Genomic DNA, 24732 nt, shown 5'->3' on the forward strand with positions numbered 1-24732 from the left:
AATTAGATCAAATAAAATATTTTAGCACATTGTTTATTTGTATCTTTATAAAACTTTTCCTGTAATGAGAAATGAACCTTTACCCGATATATTAAACAGAATTGGGGCGTTGCCGATGTGAGAATTGTATGAGGAAACCAGTCCATAATTATGCACCAGCAGAAAAAAAAAAACCTCTCCAGGCTCACACCCACAAAGGTAAAAGCCTGAATGTTTGTCTAGGATTATTCATGAGCTGGGGAAAAAAAAAAAAAAAGTCATGTGACAATAGAAACTTGAGACCTGACGATGTGAACGAGCAAGTTTTACTTCTCCCATGAAATGTGAGTTCTAAACGCTACTGAGAGGAGAGCACCCAGCAGCTCACACCGTGTATGGGACCTTCTTCAGGAGCTCCCGGTCCATTGTAGGACACCGACAGTCATAGTCTATGGTTCTTACAGCTCATAGTAATATGGAAAAACTGAATAGGATCACTGCCCCAGCTGGAGATAAGTTCAGGTGAGGAGATTTGGATTTTACTATTCAATCGTTAGCTGCATGGTCTAGAAGGACTCAGCATGTCCATCAGCGTACAAGTGAGTAGCGGAGCCTAATGAGCAGTAACGATACGTGGAAAGACCTTGGATGTAGGGTTGAAAGCCTCTGGTAAGGCTACGTCTACACGACGACATTTGTCGCACGACAATTTTTATAATGGCAGTCTATGGTGTCGCACTGCAACATGGATTTTTCTGCGACTGTTGCGTCGCAGTATGTTGCAGTGCGACACCATAGACTGCCATTATAAAAATTGTCGCGCGACATTAGTGCAACAAAATGTTGCGCTACAAATGCTGCAGTGTAGTTGTGCCCTATCTGTCGCGCGACAAATGACGTCGCGTGGACGTAGCCTAAGGGTCCATTCACACGTCCGTTGTTTCTTTCCTGATCTGTTCCGTTTTTTGCGGAACAGATCTGGACCCATTCATTTTCAATGGGTCCTGAAAAGAAATCTGACATTGAGCTGTCCGTTTTTTTTCAGGACCCATTGAAAATGAATGGGTCCAGATCTGGTCCAGATCTGTTCAGCAAAAAACGGAACAGATCAGGAAAGAAACAACGGACGTGTGAATGGACCCTAAAAGTCAGGTGTGTGAATGAAAGGTAACGTTGATTTGTAATTGTGTTTTTAAAGTTTTTCTTTTTTTCCATTTACTAAAAATATTCAGATATTGCAATGATATCGCAGAGTTTTCACAATAGGCTGACAAATCGCGTACTGTAAAGGTTTATTTATTTATTTTCAATTAACAATTTTTATTGTTTTATCATATGTTTGTAAATAGCCATAGACAGTGCAATTACACATCACAAATATGAATAGGAAAAGTACAATTACAAGTGAAAATGGCAAATACATAGAGTGACCGGTGTAAGCTAGTCAGGTCAGGCAATAAACAGATACAATCTACTGTAAAACCAGAAATGAAAGTAAGGCATGGATAGCTAGGAACGTTTATAGTGTGTTATGAGCTGGATAAATTCTAATGTATGGTCACCGTGATGCAGGTAGATGAGGTGAAGGATAAATCAGAAATGAATACTAAGAGAATTGCCTATAACTCCTCCAGGGGGTCCAGATCTGAAGAAAGGTGGATCTAGAACGCTGCTCCCAATGGGAAATTTCTTCGAGTCTATAAATCTGGTCTACTTTGTAAACCCAGTGTTCCACGCTGGGGGTCTCAGAGGAGAGACAGTGGGTTGGTAGAAGTATTCTGGCTGCTGCCATTAAGAGCAGAAAAGAGTGATGCTTTATGAGGGCTCACTCCCTCAACACCAGGAGGGAGTAAAGGTAATTCAGGGGTGCAGGGGAAGAAAGTCTGGCAGATCTGATTACTGATTTTAACTATATTAAACCACCAGATATGAGAATATGTACCCCTTTCCTTGTGACATCTCCAGCAAACATCTGGGGCTCCAGGTTTATAGAAACAGGTCTTATCTGGAGTCCTGTACCAGCGTGATAAGATTTTCTCTTTGGTTGCAAGGTAGCGCACATACTTGATAAGGCATGTGATGATTTTCAGCATTTTTATTAATATAAAATTGTTTTAATTCATTCCTCACCTCCTCCACTTTTGTGTCTTATATATTCTATTATTTATTGCACTTTGTTGCATTTTATTTCTTAATTTGTTTTATCTTACATCCTTATCAGGGAAGAGCGAACTCCTCCTGTTTCAAAGTTCAGCGTACAAGGTTCGGGTTATCTAGGAATTCCATTATGGATTCTGCTACCACCGTTATGGATTCCGTGGTAGCAGAATCCATAACAGAATTCTTAGATATCCCGAGCCTTGTACGCCGAACTTGAAAACAGAAGTTCGCTCAACACTAGTCCTTATGTAACAATGTAGTAAGTGGATATTCAGATGGTGTGGATGTGCCATGCTTGTGAATCACGTGGCAAAAAAAAATGCTTTCGGTTTTACCATGAATTGCTGCGGAAGTGTAATGATTTGCAGTGTGTGGGAATGCTAGTAAAAAAAAAAAAAAAAAAGTTAATACAGCAATAGGTGGTAGAGCTGTGCACAGCACTGTGTGCAGTACCTACAGCTTCATATGTGTGCTGCGGTACTGCCCTACAGAAAATACACAGGCGCTGATTTTGTTGTGGATTTCTGTGTAGATTACATTCCCCATTGAAATAACTGAAACCATTGGGGTCATTTACGAATGCAAAACTGGCATAAGTCACAAGACAGTGGTTTTTTTTTGTTTTGTTTTTTTAACACCTGTGCAAAAATATTGTTGAACACTGCATTTTAACATCATTCATCAGCCCGGCCATATTCACTTACATTTACCAGTTTTAGGCTACATGCACACGACCGTATGTGTTTTGCGGTCCGCAAATAGCGGATCTGCAAAAAAAAAAAAAACGGATGACATCCGTATGCCATCATTTTCATTTTTTTTATTTTTTTTTGCAGATCCATTGTAACAATACCTAAAATGGACAAGAATAGTACATGTTCTATTTTTTTTTTTTTTGTGGGGCTACAAAACGGACATACTGATGCGGACCCATTGAAATGAATAGGTCCGCATCCTTTCCGCAAAAAAAAACGGAACGGACATGGAAACAAAATACGTTCGTGTGCATGTAGCCTTAGGGCCTCATGCACACGGCCATTGTTTGGGTCTGCATCCGAGCCACCATTTTGGCGGCTCGGATGCGGACCCATTCACACTCCATGTGCTGTCCGCATCCGTTGCTCCGTTCCGTGGCCCCGCTAAAAAAAAATATAACATGTCCTATTCTTGTCCGCGCTTTGCGGACAAGAATAGGAATTTACATTGAAGGCTGTCCGTTTGCGGAAGGCGCACGGACGCTATCCGCGATTTGCGGACCGCAAAACGCACCACGGTCGTGTGCATGAGGCCTTAGACTGAGTTCACACTTCAGTTATTTGGTCAGTTATTGTGAGTCAAAATCAGGTGAGGGTCAAAAACACAGAACAGGTGCAGATCTTTCCATTATACTTTATCTCTGAGGAGGCTTCAATACGGGTTTTGGCTCACAATAACTGATGGAAATAACTGATCAAATAAATAAAGTGTGAACGCACCCTTAGGGCTCATGCACACGACCATTGTAGTTTTGTGGACCGTTTTTAACGGATCCGTTGTTCAGTATCTGAGTTTTTTTTTTTTTTCTGTTTTGTGGCCACATTCTTTCAGTTATGCCACAAAACATATCCGTATGGTTTCATTATGCGATCCTTTTTTTTTGCGGATCGCAAACGGAAACAGGAACTTTGTTATTACTGTAATGTACAGTAATGTTTACAAACAGTAAACACATGGGCAAAGTAGGCATGGATCCGCCAAATACAGATGACATACGGATGTGTTCCGTATGCATTTCGTATTTTGTGCGGACCCATTTACTTGAATGGAGCCACGGACCATGATTTGCGGACAATAATAGGACATGCACTACTTTTTTGCGGAACTGCCAAGCGGACATACGGAAACAGAATGCAAACTGAGTCATTTCCGTTGTTTTTGCAGACCCATCGAAGTGAATGGTTCCACATACGGTCCGCAAAAAACCCCGGAACGGACACAGAAAGAAAATACGTTCGTGTGCATGAGCCCTTGGGCATAAAAGATGGTAAAAATATATACTCTACTCAGAGTTTCACTCAAGGGGTACGGACTACCGTAGATGCGCATGACCGTTGTCATCCTGTGCCCATATTGCAGCCCACGAACAGCAGGTCCGCAATATATGGGCCCCGACCGTTTGTGCACCGCATCATGGATGCTGACCTGTTTACTTGCATGCACTACTTTTTTGATGCGTGGACCGTCGGAAGCAGATCGCGGACCCCTGTCAATCAAAGTGCAGAGGGTGCAGCGGATGCAGAGAGATTAGAGCCTCTAGGTGTAACAGCAACAAAGGAAATCTGCATCGTACTTCACACCAAAAGATCTGGAACAATCCTGCTGATTTTCTTGCAGAATTTTCCACAACATGTGAAGGCACCCTTAGGCCTCATGCACATGAACGTATTTTCATTCCGTGTCCGTTCCATTTCTTTTGCGGACCGTATACGGAACAATTCATTTCAATGGGTCCGCAAAAAAAATGGAAGGTACTCCCATATGCATTCCGTTTCCATATGTCCGTTCCATAAAAAAATAGAACATGTCCTATTATGTCATCAGTATTTTTTTGCAGATCCATTTTTTGCGGGCTGCAAAATACATACTGTGCATGAGGCCTTACTGATTATCTTCAGGATAGGTCATCCATATGTGATCGTCGGGGGGCGATTCCTATTAGCTGTTTGAAGATATCACAGCAATTGGGTGAGTGCCGCGACCTCTTTCTCGACATGCGATGTCGCATCCATTCTTAACATGGCCTTTGTGCAGCGCTGTCTAATTTAAGTGAATGGGACTAAGCTGCAATACCGAGCACAGCCACTATACAATGTGCGGCACTGTGCTTGATATACTGTTCAAACACTGCTGTCCCTTCAAACAGCTGATTGGCAGAGGGATGCCAGGAGTTAGACCACCACTGATATGATATGGATGACCTAGCCTTAGGACACATTCAATATTTAATTCCTAGAAAACCCTCTGAGGGTGGTTCCACACTACATCTTTTTTGCAAAAACATCACTTTTGTATGTTATGTGTTGGCCAATAGGAAATTTTAAAATGCCCTATAAATATGCATGCTCTGGATGTGATGTTTTTGCAGATGTCTTCGAATAGACTTCTCTATAGGAAAATGTATAGGAAATGTTTGAAAAAAAAATGCAAGTAAATTGTCATGTGACAAAAAATACAACTTCAAAAATACTTGAAAACTCAACAGAATTTCATGGTCTTTTTTTTTTTTCAAGTCGAAACTGACAAAGTACAGTATAGCATGGCAGCAGCTCAAGGCCTTTCACACGTCCCTGTCAATGATTATGTCTGTGACAAAATGGTCAGTGTTTCATCTGAGCATCTCCTAACAATGTCCATGTTCTGTCAGTGGTTTTCACGGACTCGTGGACTTCATTGGGGGTGTTTGGTCTGCAATATGGACCAAAGTAGGGCAGCACGGTGGCCCAGTGGTTAGCACTGGTGTCTTGCAGCACTGGGGTACTAGGTTCAAATCTGACCATGGACAACATCTGCATGGAGTTTGTATCTTCTCCCTGTGTATGAGTGGGTTTTCTCCGGGTTCTCCGGTTTCCTCCCACACTCCAAAGACATACTGATAGGTAACTTAGATTGCGAGCCCCACTGGGACAGCAAGTGATGATAATGTCTGTAAAGTGCTGTGGAATATAGTAGTGCTATATAAGTGCGTAAAATGAATGAAGTAGGAAATGTCTCCATTCTTTTTCCACTGACCCATGGTCAGAAGAAAATAAAGTGGATGTCACGCACAAGGACGGACTGGGAACTTAAAGTGGCACCGCTTTGTAGTTGGGTCCAAATTGATGAAAGGCAGGGCAAGCAATACCACATTGTGGCACATTATACCACCCCAACAGAGCCAAATATCACAGTCAATCACAAAATACTGCCGCAGCAGCACAACAAAACAAAATCCCGAAAAACTTTCACCGGCCCGGCCATGAGGAGGGCTCAGGCGGCCCCGTGGTCGTTGGCCCAACCGGGAAATTTCCCTGTAAGGTCTATGGATAATCGGCCCCTGGTCACATTCCAACTCAGACCCCTGCCAATGTGATGTATACACAAGATGTACACTTGCTTGGCTGTTCTCAGAACTCCAAAGAAATGAGTGGAGCATGCTGGGAGTCATAGTTTCACCACAGCTGGAGTGCGGGTGGTTAGCCATCACTGGAATAGGTCATCATTATCGATCACTGGATAATCCCTTATACAGAATCAGCTCATGGTGTTGTTTTGGGGAAGAAGGGGAAATTATTATTATTTTTTTAATCTTATAAGTTTTTTTTGTTTTTTTTCCTCAGTAGCAAAAAAATAAATTAACTTTCCAATATTCTCATTTATGAACCTAAACCGGCATCATGACGTAGGTTTGGTGATACTGGTAATAACTGTAAGAATTTTGCAGCTGTGATTCTCAACCGAAAGAGAGGCAGGGGAATTCTATACTAACTGAGGCCACACATTTTTTCGGTGCCAGACTATATATAATTACGAATCTGCTGGCACTGAGAGAGAAAATCAGAAAGATTACAAAGCTGCAATCTCTGCATAGTCCGGGGACCGCACAGTTATCTCGCAACACTTAAGTTCATTTAAAACTATATAAACTGAGAAAAATTACAGTGACAAGTGTGTTGTTTTTTTTTAATGAGCACCTGCAAATTCAGGAAAGGTCAACAAAACCGGTTGGATTTGTCTGGTGTTTGGTTGTGTAGACTCCCATATATAGAATCCAGTTCTTGTAGGCATGCAGTATTTAATCTAAGGCCTTGTTTACATTTTTTGCAGACAGTACACGTACTATCACGTCTGGTAAGGCAGGTACCAGACGTGCGGCGCAGAGGTAAGGGAGACCGGGTGCCCTAACACAAGGGAGAGGGAGGCGTGGTGACCCCTAAGTCACCTAACACTGGCACCTGGCTACCCTGACGTCCCTAGACGGGTTGCTCACCCGTATGCCAATCATGTGCCTCGTCCCTGTCTTACCCTGAAATAAGCCCTAGGTAGTGAGTAGGGCGGTGGGAGCGCTAGTCCTCACCACTGACACCTAGGGTAACAACAGGCAAAGGACAAACAATACAAACACCACATATAATCGCCGAAGGGAGACAGCAGACAATAGGACAGAAACTGGAGAGAACAGGAGATCCAACCGCACTTGTTCCAACAGCTCCAGAAAGCTCGACAGCAACGCCACCTGAGGTCAGAATAGATACCCAGAAAGGAAGGTCTATATCTGGCAACAAAGGAAGTAGGAAAAGAGACTAAATAGTGGCAGACCAAGAACAGCTGAAAGGAAAAACTGCCGAAACCTAGAAAGGACAAAAAGGATAGTAAACCAAAACAGGAAAACCTGGACCGGAATCCATTCCCACAACTAGGTCATGGAGCGATCCCTTGAAATCGGGTGAGTAGCCACCCGCTGCGACCTTCTGACCTCAGGCACCACAGGGTCTGCGATAGGTCGTGACACGTACCCATTGATTTTAATATTCTGTTCACATATACAGTAATTATCACCAAAATCGATCCAAATATAAAGTTAATACAGCTAACTGAAACACTCTATATCTCAATGATACTATCAAAAAACAAGAGTAGACTAAGTTCCTTTAATACATCCAATTTTATTAAACTTGATTAAAATACATAATAAATAATATACTGCTAATAGGGAATCAAAAAGCCAAATCACATATCAATACCTAGTAATGAAAAGTCCCTAATACATGATTAATCTCAAAATTGGAAACTGACTCTTTCACACGGGCGTGTGCACCCCGTTGCCGTATTGCGGACCGCATTTGCGGATCTGCAATACACGGGTGCCGTTCCGTGGGCATTCTGCATCACGGATGCGGACCCATTCACTTAAAGGGTTTCTATCACTTCGTTTCACATAATTAGCTGTCAGACATTAGCGATCCGCTAGTGTCTGCTCTGCCAAACCATCCTAATATAACAGCTTTTGGGGCAGCCGTTTTGCAAAAAAAAGAGCTTTTATTAATATGCTAATGAGCCTCTAGGTGCTATGGGGGCGTCATTAGCACCTAGAGGCTCCGTCTACCTTCACAAACTGCCGCCGCCCAGCGCGTCCCTCCAGCCCGCCCATCTCCTCCTGAATGCGATCCTCCCTGTGAGCGCCTGTATTCGGCGCATGCGCAGTGAATGTCTGACCGCTTCCCTGCTCAGACATCTCCACTGCGCCTGTTCCTTGGAGCACTATGACGTCATCGCGCAGGCGCAGTGGAGATGTCTGAGCAGGGAAGCGGTCAGACATTCACTGCGCATGCGCCGAATACATACGCTCACAGGGAGGATCGCATTCTGGAGGAGATGGGCGGGCTGGAGGGACGCGCTGGGCGGCGGCAGTTTGTGAAGGTAGACGGAGCCTCTAGGTGCTAATGACGCCCCCATAGCACCTAGAGGCTCATTAGCATATTAATAAAAGTTCTTTTTTTTAGCAAAACGGCTGCCCCAAAAGCTGTTATATTAGGATGGTTTGGCAGAGCAGACACTAGCGGATCGCTAGTGTCTGACAGCTAATTATGTGAAACGAAGTGATAGAAACCCTTTAAATGGATCCGATGCCCATTGACTCATTCATCTCATTATAGTCAATGGGCTCTGACGGTGCATCACAGTGTCCTGTTGTGCCATCTGGTAAACTATGGCATGCTGTTACAGCCTGCCAGATCAGTTAACCCCTTACCGTTCATTGTTGTACATGTACGGCGCAGGTCAGGTCTTTAAAGATGGCTCCCACTTGCGGGTGCCATAGCCACCGAGTGCCTGCTGTTTTAAATAGCAGACACTGGGGTTAAGGTATGCGATCAACGATAACCTCGATCGCATACACTTAAAGGGAACCTGTCACCAGGATTTTGTGTATAGAGCTAAGGACATGGGTTGCTAGATGGCCACTAGCACATCCGCAATACCCAGTCCCCATAGCTCTGTGTGCTTTTATTGTGTAAAAAAACCAAACTATTTTATACATATGCAAATTACCCTGAGATGAGTCCTGTACGTCAGATGAGTCACAATAAAAGCACACAGAGCTATGGGGACTGGGTATTGCGGATGTGCTAGCGGCCATCTAGCAGCCCATGTCCTCAGCTCTATACACAAAATCCTGGTGACAGGTTCCCTTTAACTCCTCAGAGGTCATAGTCAAACGTGATCATGACATCTAGGAGTGCAAAAACCCAGAAGGAATGCTTCTTTCCAAACAATCATCTGCTAAATTTAAGCAATGTAAAGGGGCCTTTAGTCATACTGTATTATAATGACATTTTGAGTGTAACGTGGTCTGAAATGTTAGAAGGAAGTATAGTCATGATATTTCATGCAGTGACGTAGACATAACAGGTTTGGCCAAGGATTCACATAATACATGTTACTGTGTCAAAAGTATATTTTACTTCAATTCTGCTGCTTTTGTCTAGTTTACACAATTCTGAAAATTCTGAGCCAATAGATGGGGGCACACGGAGTCTTTCTCATTCTACCATGTAGAATTACACAAACATTGATTTGAGAGGTCACCGTGTAAAGGACCATGTTTGCCCATATAGTGTGTTTTACCACCTGACCTTTTTATCATGACATTTTTTTGTATGCCTTCTATATTATTATTATTTTTTTTTTTAAAGAAAGTATGTAACGTCAGTTCCTCTATAGATCAGTCAGGGAAAATACATTGGTACAAAAAACGCCATGCAAAAACACAATAAAAAAAAAATGCTTTGCACGCTGACATTTGCGTTTTCTCAAGCAGAGCAAAAAATCATGAACAGAAAATGGAATAAAAAAATCTACAATCCTAAAATAAAAATATATAGATGATACATTCCAGAATCACACCAGAACCTATATACAGTCGTGGCCAAAAGTTTTGAGAATGACACAAATATGAGTTTTCACAAAGTTTGCTGCTAAACTGCTTTTAGATCTTTGTTTCAGTTGTTTCTGTGATGTAGTGAAATATAATTACACGCACTTCATACGTTTCAAAGGCTTTTATCGACAATTACATGACATTTATGCAAAGAGTCAGTATTTGCAGTGTTGGCCCTTCTTTTTCAGGACCTCTGCAATTCGACTGGGCATGCTCTCAATCAACTTCTGGGCCAATTCCTGACTGATAGCAACCCATTCTTTCATAATTACTTCTTGGAGTTTGTCAGAATTAGTGGGTTTTTGTTTGTCCACCCGCCTCTTGAGGATTGACCACAAGTTCTCAATGGGATTAAGATCTGGGGAGCTTCCAGGCCATGGACCCAAAATGTCAACGTTTTGGTCCCTGAGCCACTTAGTTATCACTTTTGCCTTATGGCACGGTTCTCCATCGTGCTGGAAAATGCATTGTTCTTCACCAAACTGTTGTTGGATTGTTAGAAGGAGTTGCTGTCGGAGGGTGTTTTGGTGACATTCTTTATTCATGGCTGTGTTTTTGGGCAAAATTGTGAGTGAGCCCACTCCCTTGGATGAGAAGCAACCCCACACATGAATGGTCTCAGAATGCTTTACTGTTGGTATGATACAGGACTGATGGTAGCGCTCACCTTTTCTTCTCCGGACAAGCCCTTTTCCAGATGCCCCAAACAATCGGAAAGAGGCTTCATCGGAGAATATGACTTTGCCCCAGTCCTCTGCAGTCCATTCACCATACTTTCTGCAGAAGATAAATCTGTCCCTGATGTTTTTTTTGGAGAGAAGTGGCTTCTTTGCTGCCCTTCTTGACACCAGGCCATCTTCCAAAAGTGCAGATGCGCTCACACCTGCCTGCTGCCATTCCTGAGCAAGCTCTGCACTGGTGGCACTCCGATCCCGCAGCTGAATCCTCTTTAGGAGACGATCCTGGCGCTTGCTGGACTTTCTTGGACGCCCTAAAGCCTTCTTAACAAGAATTGAACCTCTTTCCTTCTTGATGATCCTATAAATTGTTGATTGAGGTGCAATCTTAGTAGCCACAATATCCTTGCCTGTGAAGCCATTTTTATGCAACGCTACATGCGTGTAGCCTTTATGATGGCTACACGCGTTTCTTTGCAGGTCACCATGGTTAACAATGGAAGAACAATGATTTCAAGCATCACCCTCCTTTTAACATGTCAAGTCTGCCATTTTAACGCAATCAGCCTGACATAATGATCTCCAGCCTTGTGCTCGTCAACATTCTCACCTGAGTTAACAAGACGATTACTGAAATGATCTTGGCAGGTCCTTTAATGACAGCAATGAAATGCAGTGGAAAGTTTTTTTGGGGATTAAGTTAATTTTCATGGCAAAGAAGGACTATGCAATTCATCTGATCACTCTTCATAACATTCTGGAGTATATGCAAATTGCTATTATAAAAACTTAAGCAGCAACTTTTCCAATTTCCAATATTTATGTAATTCTCAAAACTTTTGGCCACGACTGTAGGTACATAGCACAGAACCCTAGTAGTGGGATCAGTTCCCTATTTGGCCATACATAAAGGTGAAATCTGTACGTCCTGTGCACATCTTTCTGTCTTAGGCCACATTCACACATACGGTTCGTGAAAACCCGCCCTGCCGAGTGCAGGAGTGCACAGCATCATTGGTTGCTATGACGCCGTACATCTGTAAATAATAAATCAAGGCAACTGGACTTACTGTAGATTTCTTGAAAACATTTAACTCGTTCTTCCAACGAGCTTTCTCAATTCTGAGTGACTGTACAAGAATTCTCTGGGAATAAATATGTAACTGAATCAACATCTGGTAATTATACCCAGCATGGGGTCAAAGGTGTTGATTCTATTATCCTAATTGGAGTCAGCATTTTCAGGAGTTCCGGTGACGTACCGGGGCTCTCCATGGGGCTGCCAGGAAGCCCGGTGACATCACCGGCACTGATGGGCGGGCCAGTAAAACGGCTAGGGCAGCGCTAAAGCCCGCCCATCAGAGCCGGTGACGTCACCGAACAAACTTCCGCCCCGCAGTGTGTTATGATAAACAAAAGCGCTCCCTTGCACTGCGCTAGATCATGCAGGGCAAGGGCTCATCGGAGCATGAAATGCTAGCCTCAGGGGGGGCTGCCTGGGTGAAAATAAGGCTATGTCCGGGTTCAGCTCTGAACCCAGAAAACCCCTTTAAGTGTTAGTGTTTTCAGTTTGGTAAAATAGATGTGAATGTTATCTCCTTTGAATACACCATTCTGCACTGTATGCAGACTCGGACTGGCCCGCAGGGGTACAGGTAAAATCCCCCGGTGGGCCCCTGAGCAAGGTTGGCCCCTAGTCCCCCCACCCCCTGCACAAGTGGCACATAACAAAGTAGACTTACTGCACTACATACATATATTCAATGTACAGCCCCTCAACCCGCCACTCCAGATGTGGTGAAACTATGACTCCCAGCATGCACACTTGCTTGGCTGTTCTCAGAACTCCCATAGAAGTGAATGGAGCATGCTGGGAGTTGTAGTTTCCCAACAGCTGGAGTGCCAAAGGTTGCTGACCCCTGGTATAGAGGAAAGCTGCAGTATCCTCTTCTCCCCAGGACCTACCTTCTCAAAGTTGCTGCAGGGACCCCCACATTCAATCATCTGGCAGCATCTTGCTGCTGTGTGAGCAGGTAATATTTAAATGTATCTGTACGGTGGGCCCCCAAAATAAATTTTACTGGTTGGCCCTAGGCACCCCAGTCCAACACTGACTGTATGTATGGTTTGTCATTTCCACAACCTTCGCATGAACTTGTTTATTTGCTAATGTTCCTGGAATATAAAAAAAAAACCTGACGAAACACGACTCGTTGCACAGTGATAATAGCATTTTAGGTTGATGACAGCTGTTGTGTCTTCTGAAAATATACCAGTGTTTTCAAACCAGAATGCTGCCATCAGTTGTATTGCCGGACCACAGTGAGTGCTGTACGTAAACGGCCCGCAGATGGGGACTTCAGATCATGGTTCATTGGGTTTGTATGTAGTGGCAACAGTCTGCAGAATATCTCTATTGTATCCTCATGTTTGTAGTGTAACCATCGATAGATATAAATACCCTCATACTGTAATAAATGAATTCTAATAATCTACTGATATCACTCACTGGAACTTTTTATGAAATCTCTGAGAGATGCAAATATATAAATAAGAAAATTGGCATCATTTTTTAATATTTATATTTGCTTCTGTAAAGAATTTATCGATGCTTGCACACTGGTTTTCTGCCGTAAGAACATAGTATATTTGACCATATATCATTTTTGCAAGAAAATGTGACGTGTAATTTGACAATGTTCTCCCGACTTTTAATAAGTAGGTAGGACAGCGGGCGTAGTTTGCTAGACAGGTAGGTGTTCACCAGACTTACGAAATGTAACTTTTTGAAAAGCCACAGAAAATGGTGTAATCGTTATCTGTTTTCAGTACGGGGGTGGTGAAAAAAACTACAGTAACACCCCTAGAAAAAGTGTTAGATGTACCAAACTTATCAGTGTGTAATTGTTTGATAAGCTTGGCGTAAATTATGGCAAGGCGTGCTATAACAAGGCGTACTTTAAAAATCCCCCTACAGCAAATCCCCCCCCTATAAGCGTATTAGTATCAGTTCACTTTACCATTTTGGGTTTCTGTGAAGCAAATTTTGAGAGCAAGAATAGCTTAGACGGGAGGAAAAAAAATTGAACCCTGTTCAGACAGCATTAAAGGGGAAGTCAAGTTTCAGGAGGAAACCAGATGACACTTGGGATGTACCTGCAATAAAGAATAGATCATCGCTTATCTAGCTGACCCTTCGCCACGGTTCTGGTTCTCTCATCTGGGCTCTGTTTACCTGACTCCAGAAAAGTCATGTTAGCAACACGTGATCACTACAGCCAATCACTACTCCTTATTGCAGGAACTTCCCAAATGTTGTCTGGTCCTTCCTTCTGAAAACAGACAACCTCTTTAACATCAATGGGGGGGTTCACCATAAGAAGAAACCCTGTCCCAGAGGACGATTTAGGCCCACTATTGTTTGAAAAACTAGAGCAAACAGGAGACTTCTGCCTATCGAAAAACTGATTACTAGCTAGAAAATTTTGCGAGTTGAAGGCCGAAATGAGATGTTTATGGTACAACTGGCTGGTCATTAGCCATTTTACTTAAGGACCAGGCTTTTTTTATTTATTTTTTATAATCTGGTTCTAATTGGTTCGTTTATTCTGACTAATGACTGATCGTCTGCAATGTGTCGCTCTGTGTCTCATGTACGACCTGCTTACCCTTACGTCGTGATGGACTCCGATTTATAAGAACACTAAGGCCCCTTTCACACAGGTGAGTATTCCGCGCGGCTGCGATGCGTGAGTTGAACGCATTGCACCCGCACTGAATCATGACCCATTCATTTCTATGGGGCTGTGCACACGAGCAGTGATTTTCACGCATCACTTGTGCGTTGCGTGAAAACCGCAGCATGCTCCTCTTTGTGCGTTTTTCACGTAACGCAGGCCCCATAGAAATGAATGGGGTTGCGTGAAAATCGCAAGCAAGTGCGGATGCGGTGCGATTTTCACACACGGTTGCTAGGAGACGATCGGGATGGAGACCCGATCATTATTATTTTCCCTTTATAACATGGTTATAAGGGAAAATAATAGCATTCTGAATACAGAATGCTTAGTAAAATAGCGCTGGAGGGGTTAAAAAAAAATAAAAAAAAATTAAACTCACCTTAGTCCACTTGCTCGCACAGCCCGGCATCTCCTTCTGTCTTCTTCTTTGAGGATTGCAGGAAAAGGACCTGTGGTGACGTCACTCCGGTCATCACATGATCTTTTACCATGGTGATGGACCATGTGATGACCGGAGTGACGTCACCACAGGTCCTTTTCCTGCAATCAGCAAAGAAGGAGACAGAAGGAGATGCCGGACTGCGTGAGCAAGTGGACTAGGGTGAGTTTAATTTAATTTTTATTTTTTTTTAAACCCTCCAGCGCTATTTTACTAAGCATTCTGTATTCAGAATGCTATTATTTTCCCTTATAACCATGTTATAAGGGAAAATAATACAATCTACAGAACACCGATCCCAATCCCAAACTTCTGTGAAGAAGTTCGGGTTTGGGTACCAAACATGCTAGATTTTTCTCACGCGAGTGCAAAACGCATTACAATGTTTTGAACTCGAGCGAAAAAAATCGCGCATGTTCCCGCAATGCACCCGCACCTTTTCCCACAACGTCCGTGTGAAAGAGGCCTAAGGGTGGTACGGCCACCAGTCAGGATTCGTGATGCAGTTTTGGAAGCCTAATCCAGGACTGAATTCAAAAAGAGGAAAGGTTGTATTTGTCCTTTATATTTTCACTTCTTTTATGATCCATTCCTGATTTTGGCTTCCAAAACTGTATCTGGAAACCTGATCCTGTGACCATACACTTTGATGACTAAGCCTTCACAATGGCCAAGCCTACATTGGGCAAAACTTTTTCTTGGCTAAATGTATGGGAGCAGATTCTTCTAATACTGTTTAAAGGGAACCTATCACATTCAACATGGTGTCTGAGCTGTAGGCAGCATGTTTTAGAGCAGGATGAGCTGAGCAGATAGATATAGAGTTTTATGGGAAAAGATTCATTAAAACTTGTAATTTATTCATTTATATTCCTGCTCATTCTGGGCTTTGCAGTCCAAGAGGCGGTCCTATCAGTGATTGACACCCTCCTCTCTATGACTGTGTATACAGAGATGGCTGTCAATCACTTATAGGACCGCCTCCTTGACCTGAATGAGTGAGAGAATGGTCTGCGGTGCTCTTTCAGGGGGATCCTGAGAGTACCGAGGGGGCGCCACAAGGACTGTTTTTAGGATGGAGATTATAAAATTATAGTTGTCAACGATTATTGACAATGGAGGGTAAGGCGAGAATCTATAAACCAATCAGGATATTTGGGTATAAATAAAAGTAGGTATATATATAAAAAAAATATATAAAATTTTTCCTTTCGTATACACCACTATAAAACGATCGATGATCGTTGGTGTATAGAAGGATTTTCATAAAATGGTAAAAGACTGACTTTACCGGGGAGGGAGGTATAGGATAAACTCAAGACACCTATACCTCAGCCTCCCCCGCCAAGGTCGCTTGTAGATGGTAGGTCGGGCTTCTTGGTCCCCAAAAGGATGGTACCGAGGCTCCAAGGTAAATTAGAAGTCTTTTTAATGACAAAAGCTTGACGTCTTTCGGGATGAAATCCCTTTTTCAAGAGCAAACCGACAAAAAGGGATTTCACCCCAAAACACGTTGGGCTTTTATTTCTCATTAAAAAGACTTCTAATTTACCTGGGAAGCCTCAGTACCATCCTTTTGGGGACCAAGAAGCCTGACCTACCATCTACAAGCGACCTCGGCAAGGGAGGCTGAGGTATAGGTGTCTTGAGCTTATCCTATACCTCCCTTTGGCCTTTGACCACTTTATCCAACTTTTATGTCAGAAAAAGTGGAACAGACGCTTCAAATATATGGCACTCATTCTGACCACCATATTTCTCCATGTCTTTACACCAGAAAAATACCTTGATAAATCTCCTCCTTCTCATCCATTACAAAGCTAGCTGGCTGCCTGCAGCCACCACTAGGGGGAGCTCAGTGACTAGGAATCTATACCTCTACCATAGGAGCTATAATAATCTTTGTATTGAGCTCCCCAGTGGCGGCTGTGTGAAAATGCAGTGTTTTCACACATGGTAGAGAAGAGCAAGTTCTGTCCCCCCCCCCCCCCCCCTCCGGGTCTTATAGCAGTCGCAGTCTCATGCAGGTACGCCACTGGGTACGGCCACGTGTTCAGGATTCTGCATGCTGTTTTAGAAGCCAAAACCATTTTTTAAACCCTTTTTTTTTTTTTCATATTATGATCCACTTTCTGATTTTGGCTTCCAAAACTGCATCAGGAAACCTGAACGTCTGGCCGTAACCATAATAAGTCTGGAGTATTTTATGACTCTATCTGAAAATACATATGGAGAAATACGTGCTGTAAGGTGAAAAGAAATCTTTACAAATGGCATAAAGAGAGGCTCCAATAGTACAGAAATCAAATATCCCAACGTGCATTTCACCTTTGGCTTCCTCCAGGCACCCTCCTCTATATGAGAAAAATTAAACAAAAACCCTTTTAACCCCTTAAGGACCGGGCTCATTTTCACCTTAAGGACCAGGCTCATTTTCACCTTAAGGACCAGGCCATTTTTTGCAAATCTGACCAGTGTCACTTTAAGTGCTCATAACTTTAAAACGCTTTGACTTACCCAGGCCGTTCTGAGATTGTTTTTTCGTCACATATTGTACTTCATGACACTGCTAAAATTGGGTCAAAAAAGTTAATTTTTTTGCATAAAAAAATACAATTTTTACCGTAAATTTTGAAAAATTAGCAAATTTCAAATTTTCAGTTTCTCTACCTCTGTAATACATAGTAATACCCCCAAAAATTGTGATGACTTTACATTCCCCATATGTCTACTTCATGCTTGAATTGTTTTGGGAATGATATTTTATTTTTTGGGGATGTTACAAGGCTTAGAAGTTTAGAAGCAAATTTTGAAATTTTCAGAAATCTTCAAAATCCCACTTTTTATGGACCAGTTCAGGTTTGAAGTCATATTGTGAGGCTTAGATAATAGAAACCTCCCAAAAATGACCCCATTCTAGAAACTACACCCCTCAAGGTATTCAAAACTGTTTTTTCAAACTTTGTTAACCCTTTAGGTGTTCCACAAGAGTTAATGGCAGATGGAGAAACAATTTTGAAATTTATATTTTTTGGAAAATTTTCCAATATAATCAATTTTTTCCAGGAGTAAAACAAGGGTTAACTGCCAAACAACACTCAAAATGGGTTGCCCTGATTCTGTAGTTTGCAAAAACACCCCATATGTGGTCGTAAACTACTGTTTGGCCGAACGGTAGCACATAGAAGGAGGGGAACACCATATGGGTTTTGGAAGGCAGATTTGGCAGGACTGGTTTTGTTTATACCATGTCCCATTTGAAGCCCCCTGTTGCACCCCTAGAATAGAAATTTCAAAAAAGTGACTCCATCTAAGAAAGTACACCCCTCAAGGTATTCAAAACTGGGTTTACAAACTTTGTTAACCCTTTAGGTGTTCCACAAGAGTTAATGGCAGATGGAGAAACAATTTTGAAATTTCTATTTTTTGGAAAATTTTCCAATATAATCAATTTTTTCCAGGAGTAAAACAAGGGTTAACTGCCAAACAACACTCAAAATGGGTTGCCCTGATTCTGTAGTTTGCAAAAACACCCCATATGTGGTCGTAAACTACTGTTTGGCCGAACGGTAGCACATAGAAGGAGGGGAACACCATATGGGTTTTGGAAGGCAGATTTGGCAGGACTGGTTTTGTTTATACCATGTCCCATTTGAAGCCCCCTGTTGCACCCCTAGAATAGAAATTTCAAAAAAGTGACTCCATCTAAGAAAGTACACCCCTCAAGGTATTCAAAACTGGGTTTACAAACTTTGTTAACCCTTTAGGTGTTCCACAAGAGTTAATGGCAGATGGAGAAACAATTTTGAAATTTCAATTTTTTTGAAAATTTTCCAATATAATCAATTTTTTCCAGGAGTAAAACAAGGGTTAACTGCCAAACAACACTCAAAATGGGTTGCCCTGATTCTGTAGTTTGCAAAAACACCCCATATGTGGTCGTAAACTACTGTTTGGCCGAACGGTAGCACATAGAAGGAGGGGAACACCATATGGGTTTTGGAAGGCAGATTTGGCAGGACTGGTTTTGTTTATACCATGTCCCATTTGAAGCCCCCTGTTGCACCCCTAGAATAGAAATTTCAAAAAAGTGACTCCATCTAAGAAAGTACACCCCTCAAGGTATTCAAAACTGGGTTTACAAACTTTGTTAACCCTTTAGGTGTTCCACAAGAGTTAATGGCAGATGGAGAAACAATTTTGAAATTTCTATTTTTTGGAAAATTTTCCAATATAATCAATTTTTTCCAGGAGTAAAACAAGGGTTAACTGCCAAACAACACTCAAAATGGGTTGCCCTGATTCTGTAGTTTGCAAAAACACCCCATATGTGGTCGTAAACTACTGTTTGGCCGAACGGTAGCACATAGAAGGAGGGGAACACCATATGGGTTTTGGAAGGCAGATTTGGCAGGACTGGTTTTGTTTATACCATGTCCCATTTGAAGCCCCCTGTTGCACCCCTAGAATAGAAATTTCAAAAAAGTGACTCCATCTAAGAAAGTACACCCCTCAAGGTATTCAAAACTGGGTTTACAAACTTTGTTAACCCTTTAGGTGTTCCACAAGAGTTAATGGCAGATGGAGAAACAATTTTGAAATTTCTATTTTTTTGAAAATTTTCCAATATAATCAATTTTTTCCAGGAGTAAAACAAGGGTTAACTGCCAAACAACACTCAAAATGGGTTGCCCTGATTCTGTAGTTTGCAAAAACACCCCATATGTGGTCGTAAACTACTGTTTGGCCGAACGGTAGCACATAGAAGGAGGGGAACACCATATGGGTTTTGGAAGGCAGATTTGGCAGGACTGGTTTTGTTTATACCATGTCCCATTTGAAGCCCCCTGTTGCACCCCTAGAATAGAAATTTCAAAAAAGTGACTCCATCTAAGAAAGTACACCCCTCAAGGTATTCAAAACTGGGTTTACAAACTTTGTTAACCCTTTAGGTGTTCCACAAGAGTTAATGGCAGATGGAGAAACAATTTTGAAATTTCTATTTTTTGGAAAATTTTCCAATATAATCAATTTTTTCCAGGAGTAAAACAAGGGTTAACTGCCAAACAACACTCAAAATGGGTTGCCCTGATTCTGTAGTTTGCAAAAACACCCCATATGTGGTCGTAAACTACTATTTGGCTAAACGGCAGGACATAGAAGAAGGGGAACGTCATTTTTGGAAGGCAGATTTTGCTGGACTGGTTTATTGACACCATGTACCCTTTCAAGCCCCCTGATGCACCCCTAGAGTAGAAACTCCATAAAAGTGACCCCATCTAGGAAACTACGGGATAAGGTGGTTGTTGTTTTGGGACTATTTTTGGGGTAAATTTGATTTTTGGTTGCTCTATATTAGTCTTTTTTGAGGCAATGTAACAAAAAAATGTAATTCTAAAATTGTTTCTACATTCACTATTTGGTTTTGTGGAACACCTAAAGGGTTAACATAGTTTGTAAAGTAACTTTTGAATACCTTGAGGGGTGTAGTTTCTTAGATGGGGTCACTTTTTTGGAGTTTCTAGTCTAGGCTACATCAGGGGGGGCTTCTAATGGGACATGGTGTCAAAAAAAAAACTGTCCATCAAAATCTGCCTTCCAGAAACCATATGGAGTTCCCTTCGTTCTATGCCCTGCCGTGCGGCTATATAGCCATTTACGACCACATATGGGGTGTTTCTGCAAACTACAGAATCGGGGCAATAAATATTTAGTTTTGTTTGGCTGTTAACCCTTGCTTTATTACCGGCAAAATGGATTCAAATTGAAATTTTGCCCAAAAATTGGTGTTTTGGCACAGTTTTTATTTTATATTTTTAACACCGTTCATCCGAGGCGTTTGGTCAAAAGTTATTTTTATAGCGACGACTTTTACGCACGCGACGATGCCCAATATGTATGGCTCTCAGACTTTGGAGACACTAAGCAGGCATCCTAAAACTGCGGCCCTCCAGATATTGTAAAACTACAATTCCCACCATGCCCTGCTGATGGCTGTAGGTTGTCTGGGCATGCTGGGAGTTATAGTTTTACAACATCTGGAGGGCCGCAGTTTGAGGATGCCTGCTCTAAAACTAATATTTTTTGGGGAAAGAAAAATTGTTTCCGTGTCTCCAAAGTCTGAGAGCCATAGTGTTTTATGTTCTCTAGTGGACTGTTGAGGATTATAAAAATTTAGTACTCCATGGAAGTGTGATACTCCCTGAAGCAATTGATAATGCAGAGGCCCGGATGATCGGGGCAAGTGTCACATTGAGTAGTGGTGTCCTTCCGTATCCCCCTCTTGTGACACACTCTGCACTTTTTTTGGGTTCGTCCCTTCTTTCCAGTATGGGGGACCACACCTGGAAAGTGTTGGCCAGGGACGATCCGGGCGCCTCCAATTCCCGAGGTACTCCGGCCTGCTCTTTCCCGGTCCGAAAAGATCAGGTCTTTGAGGACTGCCTCATAGAACTGGAGGAATGTCCCTGTGCTGCCAGCGCTTCGGGATAGTACAAAAGAGTTGTACATGGCAACCTGTACCAAGTAGACCGCAACTTTTTTGTACCATGCCCGGGTTTTGCGCATGGCGTTATATGGCGTGAGGACTTGATCAGAGAGATCAACTCCTCCCATATACCGATTGTAGTCGACGATACAATCGGGCTTGAGGACCGTTGCCGCGGTACCTCGCACAGGGACAGGGGTGGTGCCGTTACCGTGGATTGTGGACAGCATAAGGACATCCCTCTTGTCCTTATACCTGACCAGCAACAGGTTTCCACTGGTAAGGGCACGGGTCTCACCCCTGGGGATAGGTACCTGGAGGGGGTAGGCAGGGAGGCCGCGTTGATTTTTCCGCACGGTCCCACAAGCGAACGTGGATCTGGCGGCAAGGGACCTGAACAAGGGAATGCTGGTATAAAAGTTATCCACGTACAAGTGGTAACCATTATCCAGCAGTGGGTACATAAGGTCCCACACGAGTTTCCCGCTAACACCCAGAGTGGGGGGACATTCTGGGGGTTCAATACGGGAATCTCGCCCCTCGTACACACGAAATTTGTAAGTGTACCCTGAGGCACTCTCACAAATTTTGTATAGCTTCACGCCATACCTCGCCCGCTTTGTGGGAATGTATTGGCGGAAACTGAGTCTCCCCTTGAACGCAACGAGAGACTCATCAACCGCGACCTCCCTTCCAGGTACGTAGGCCTGCTGAAATGTGGCCCCAAAGTGATCGATGACCGGCCGTATCTTATACAGCCGGTCATAGGCAGGATCACTTCGGGGGGGACATGCTGCATTATCGGAATAATGCAGACATTTCCGGATGGCCTCAAACCGGTGACGTATCATGACCATACTGTACAGTGGGGTCTGGTAGAGTATGTCCCCACTCCAGTATTGCCTGACACTGGGTTTTTGGACTAGACCCATATGCAGCACGAGGCCCCAAAATGTCCTCATTTCGGCTGCACTGACCGGCGTCCAGCCACCGGGTCTAGCCAAAACTGAGCCTGGGTTTTGAGCGACGAACTGTTGGGCGTACAGATTCGTCTGCTCCACCATCAAATTCACCAGTGAGTTACTGAAAAAAAAACTAAAATAGTCTATTTCAGTAAACCCCACTGTGGGAATCTGGATTCCAGGATTGCCAGCAAAATCCGGAATCTCAGGCTCAAAGTCCACTGGGGGACACCAGCTAAGTTCATCGGCAGGGGGCTCCGGTGGACTTATTTGGTGGGCCGGGAAACCAGTACGAACCCCAGGGCGGCTCGTACTAGGGTGGGCCACAGGATCCCTAGCATGTGGGGCCCCTGGCTCCGCCTGGCGGCGTCTCCGCCGCCTTGGTGGCTCATCGTCATCAGATGATGATGAGGAGGATGCGGATGACAAAAGGAATGTGGGGTCATCCTCATCCTCACTGGGGCTCTCAGAGTCGGAGGCAATCTGGGCGTATGCCTCCTCGGCCGAGAACATCCGGTGGGCCATGGGTGTGTGTGCGTGTAGGTGTGCGTGTGTGGCAAACTTTATTATATGTGCGTGTGTGTGGGGGCAACGGGTGTTCGCGTACTAAAAAGTCCAGGCAAAAAAATGGGCAAGTGTTAGAAAAAAAAAAAGTTAAAACTTGCTGATCAGCGGTACAACGCTGATCAGCGGTCGGTGGGGTGGTGGGGCGGGCGATGCGCTAACAGTGGACGGACGCTAAAAAGTGCCGGCCAGTCAGCGCACGCAGAAAAAAAAAAGTGGTGGTGAGTGGGGGGTGGGGGGTGCTGGTGGGGGGTAGGTGGGGGGGGGGAGGCAGGTGGGGGGGGGGGAAGTGGCTGGTGGGGGGTGGGTGGGGGGGCAAGTGGCAGGAGGGGTCTGGGTTAGGGTTAGATGGAAGTTTGGAAGTTTGGAATAAAAGTACTTTTTTTTTTTTTTTTCTAACTTACTTTTCCCTTCTTTCCCTGCCTAACGGTGCCTCTCCCTCACTGACCCTAACCTACCTGGGTGGCGATGGGTGCAGGAGGGTGATGGATGCCGATTAGGGGGACACAGGAGCTCGTTCTGGACGGTGCTGCACGGTCAGGGTGCTGGACAGGAAGAGGAGGGGAGAGAGGAGCGCAGGAAGTTTGAATCTCGCGCCTCTCTCCCCTGCACCAATCAGCACCCTGGACAGCGGCATTCAGCACCAGGGCCAGCACCGCCTCTCCAAATCCTCGGACTGCGATAGGTGGTGTATAATTACGCCACCGATCGCAGTCTTTTTCCGGTTCATCGGGTCACAGGACACCCGAATGGACCGGAAACGCAGAAAACCGCAGGTCTGAATTGACCTGCGGTTTTCTGCGATCGCCGATACGGGGGGGTCAAATGACCCCCCCCTGCATTGTTACGGGATGCCGGCTGAATGATTTCAGCCGAAATCCCGTTCCGATTAACCCCTGCGGCGCCGGAGTTCCGATTTTAAGTCAGGACGTACCGGTACGTCCTCGGTCCTTAAGGACTCGGGAAATAGGGCGTACCGGTACGTCCTAGGTCCTTAAGGACTCGGGAAATAGGGCGTACCGGTACGTCCTAGGTCCTTAAGGGGTTAAACATATTTTGCCCCTAAAAAGCCATAAAAAGCAGGCATTGTGAAAAATTAATGCAACCAGTTTTTATGGCCTTTTTCAGTGATTTAAAAAAAAGCATGTGTGAAGGAAGCCTTAGAGCAGTCTGCTTCTGACCATCAACTATAACTGAATGGTTTTCTTTCATTTCCAAAAATATATTTCCTGCACGCTGCCAGATGTTTGTCATGAAGGCAGCTTTCTTCTCAGGCGGTGTTTCCACATTCAGGTTTTTTGGTGCAGTTTTTTAAGCCAAAGCCAGAAAAGAGAAATGCCCAAAACTACAGTTTATAAAAACTTGTAAACCTAGGTTTTGGGCGTATGCACATGGCAGTGTAGTTTTATGCAGATTTTGCGAGTGGATTTTTTTGTGGTTTTCACTGCATTTCCGCACCAAACGTTACTTGCTGATTTTGAGGCATTGCAAAGGGTGAAATCTACATGCTGTAAAGTTCAAAATCTGCTCCGCAAGTCAATATCTGCATGGAAAATTTCTGGATCGTGTTCATGAGATTTAGAAAATCTTGTCTACCTACCTGGTACCGTATAACGCAAAATTCCACTCTTAATAAGCACAGTGTGCAATTGTGCATACACGCTTTATGTCCATTAGGCATGCTCTCCACCGATCTTTCATGTCATTTGGGTACTTTCTCATGTGCCATTTCGATGCAGTTTTTGGAGCCATTGTCTGGATTGGATTGTA

General features: G+C 43.6%; 1 protein-coding gene across 7 annotated transcripts in view; it reads left to right on the forward strand.

The window, feature by feature from the left end:
- Positions 1 to 24732, forward strand: part of BLNK (B cell linker) — a 309580-nt gene that overhangs the window by 199414 nt on the left and 85434 nt on the right. The window contains exon 1 of one of the 7 annotated variants that reach the window (XM_040434772.1): positions 295 to 501. The exons of 5 other annotated variants lie outside the window; for them this stretch is intronic. In XM_040434772.1, coding sequence (XP_040290706.1) covers positions 431 to 501 — 71 coding nt within the window. In that variant the 5' untranslated portion in view covers positions 295 to 430. Of the gene's footprint in view, positions 1 to 294; positions 502 to 24732 lie in introns of those variants that run through there. One more of the 7 variants, XM_040434774.1, reaches the window with a different exon arrangement.

Source organism: Bufo bufo, chromosome 6 (assembly GCF_905171765.1).
Source record: "Bufo bufo chromosome 6, aBufBuf1.1, whole genome shotgun sequence".
In the NCBI taxonomy this organism is placed as follows: Eukaryota; Metazoa; Chordata; class Amphibia; order Anura; family Bufonidae; genus Bufo; species Bufo bufo.